The following is a 2,500-nucleotide window of genomic DNA, read 5'->3' as shown; positions in this document are numbered from 1 at the left end:
AATAATATACGATCACCAGCGGGGTGGTGAAAGGGGACCATTTATTCCCGCTCTGAATGGGTCCGCGTGGGACCCAAAAAAAGCTTCACCTGCTTCCCCTCTCAATTAGGAATGTATCCCAAACTCTGACAGAAACGAGTTAAATTAGGCGTCCGCTAATTTTCCAGCGGCCCCTCCCACGTAATCCCCCCCTCGGAGTCTTTTCCCATTCGAGCCCGTGTGCCCCCCGCCCCCCCTCCTCCTCCTCCTTTACCCCCTTTTAATTCACCATAAGTTGAAAGGTTCAAATAGTGCCTAATGAAACAGTGACTAAATCGTCCTCTGTCGCTCGGAGGAACCCTGTCGCTGTCTCTCAAAGCGCTCTGAGCGCACAAGCCGTCGGGGGGTCTCCGGGCTAAATGCGGGTCCCAAGGCAGGACAATCTAACCTGTCAAAGCCCTTTGCCCACTTCTATATATCCCCCGTTCTCTGGGCCTTTCTCTCTCTCTCTCTCTCTCTCTCTCTCTCTCTCTCTCTCTCTCTCTCTCTCTCTCTCTCTCTCTCTCTCTCTCTCTCGGCGGCATAATCAACCGACGTGGGACCGAAAAAACGCAATTAAACTCGCTTTGCGGCGCAAATCTTTTCAGAAGTGAACATTAATGGGGAGTATTGGCCGCTCCCCATGGGGGCCTGATCGGGTTCCCTTTTTGTGGGCAGACCTAAGGACACATTGCAGCGACACTCGGAGCTGGTGTTAAATCATGTTTCAATAAAAACAATAATGACAGCTTAATAATAATAATTAGAATAATAATAGCTGTCCGTTGATGGGAATGGTTTGTCCTAAAGTCTCTAGTGTAATGTGCAAAACTCCTCAGCTTTTACGCACGAGTGGCCTAAAGAAGAAGCAATAATATATATATATATATATATATATATATATATATATATATATATGTCCATTAATATCTGTCAGTTTTTAAAGATGGAGTTGTGTTTGCATATTTTTAAAAGGTGTTTCACATATTTACGTTTTGTTCCAGTTGATCTCCACAACTGTGGGACCAGTGCTTCCTGCTAATGAATGATAAATTAATAATAATCATAATAACAATAGCTCATAGTCTTTATGAGTGTTTATTTTGAAATGCAGTCATGAAGGACTTTTATTTCCTCTCTCAACTTGCGGTGACGCACAAACACGTTTCATTATTGTATTAATATTTGTCAAATTCCTAATGATTTCGAATATCCTTCATCGGTCGAATCAAACACGCGGACAACTTCTTAGGTCAACTCGTCATGTTTATTACAATAAATACACATTATACATAGTTTACAAAGGGTTCCACACAGGTTGGGCGCGTGCCGTGTCTGTACGGGCTTTTTTTTTTTTTTTTTACCGGGCGACGGTTACAAACACGCACTGGGGTTATTATGTGAGCTACAGACCCGGGTCAGGGGTCAAAACACGTCATCGTTACGGCACAGCGTTAAAACACGTTTTCACATTTTATTCCTTTTTTTAAATTTAGAAGCAGGATAAACATGAAACGGATATTTTAGACACTTCAGTTTTCATGCAGGATGTTTTTTTTTCTGTTGGTGGTGGGGGGGGGCAAGAGGTAACCTGGTGCCCATAAAAGTGCCAGGCTGCAGGCGGGGGTCTGGTCCCTCTCAGATGGGCGACACCTCTTTCTCCTCCGACGCAGAGGCCGGAGACAGGACTCCTCGTCCTCCGACCTCGAGTAGTCCGTGAGGCCGCTCGTGCACTTGCAACCGCTGCTGTGCGCGCTCCTCTGGGTGGCTTTGCCCTCCTTCTTGTGCTTCACCCGGCGGTTCTGAAACCAGATCTTCACCTGCTTCTCCGACAGGCTCAAGTACGAGGCGATTTCGATTCTCCTGAGTCTGGAGAGATACATGTTCGTGGAAAACTCCCTCTCAAGTTCCAGGAGTTGCGTGCTCGTGAACGCCGTGCGCATTCTCTTGCCATTCTGTATGTGGCTGTTGTCGGAGGCACCTGTTGTCGGAAGAAAAACATACAGTCAGACGTTTAGCTTTTTATTATCACAAAAACCCCCAACTCAAATCAGATGCAAATGGCACAAAACACCGCGCGTAAATCCTCGTGCGTAAAAGCCGAGGAGCGTTTACTTCACAGCTAAGTGAACGCGTAGCTGTCGAACAGGTGGCTTACCAATAGAAAGACAGTGGTATCTCCTCGGGTCTGTGACGCTGAACGTGGGCGTGCAGACAGGTGTGTGTCCCGGGTGCGCGAGTGCAGGAGACTGGTGATGCGCTATCCGGTGACAGTACTGCGCCTCCGCGCCCGGAAACTGGCTCTTCAGCATGGGAATGCCGCCGCGGGAAGAGTGGAGGTGGGACGTGACGCACAGCGGGCAGACGCAGAAGGTCCCCGTCTTCCTGGACGGGCACACCGGAGCGGTTACCGTCATGACGCTCGGGGAGTGCATGCTGATGGGGATGAGGAAGTCCTGTCCCGGGTGCTCCACCGGTCCGG

General features: G+C 48.5%; 1 protein-coding gene across 1 annotated transcript; it reads right to left on the bottom strand.

The window, feature by feature from the left end:
• Nucleotides 1–1,554: 1,554 nt before the first annotated feature.
• gsx2 (GS homeobox 2) lies at nt 1,555–2,498 on the bottom strand (the record flags this gene model as incomplete). Its single annotated transcript, XM_068725275.1, is given in 3 exon segments — nt 1,555–1,706; nt 1,709–1,999; nt 2,177–2,498. Coding segments are annotated over 3 exon segments (663 nt in total), but the record flags the coding sequence as incomplete, so codon positions are not given.
• Between the last annotated feature and the right edge of the window lie 2 nt (nt 2,499–2,500).

This window comes from Cebidichthys violaceus, unplaced genomic scaffold, assembly GCF_023349555.1.
Source record: "Cebidichthys violaceus isolate CVI_PGR_0920_01 unplaced genomic scaffold, fCebVio1.0.p SCAF_35, whole genome shotgun sequence".
Classification (NCBI taxonomy): domain Eukaryota; kingdom Metazoa; phylum Chordata; class Actinopteri; order Perciformes; family Stichaeidae; genus Cebidichthys; species Cebidichthys violaceus.
The sequence above is the reverse complement of the archived record's forward strand: the minus strand, read 5'-3'. Positions and strand labels throughout refer to the sequence as shown.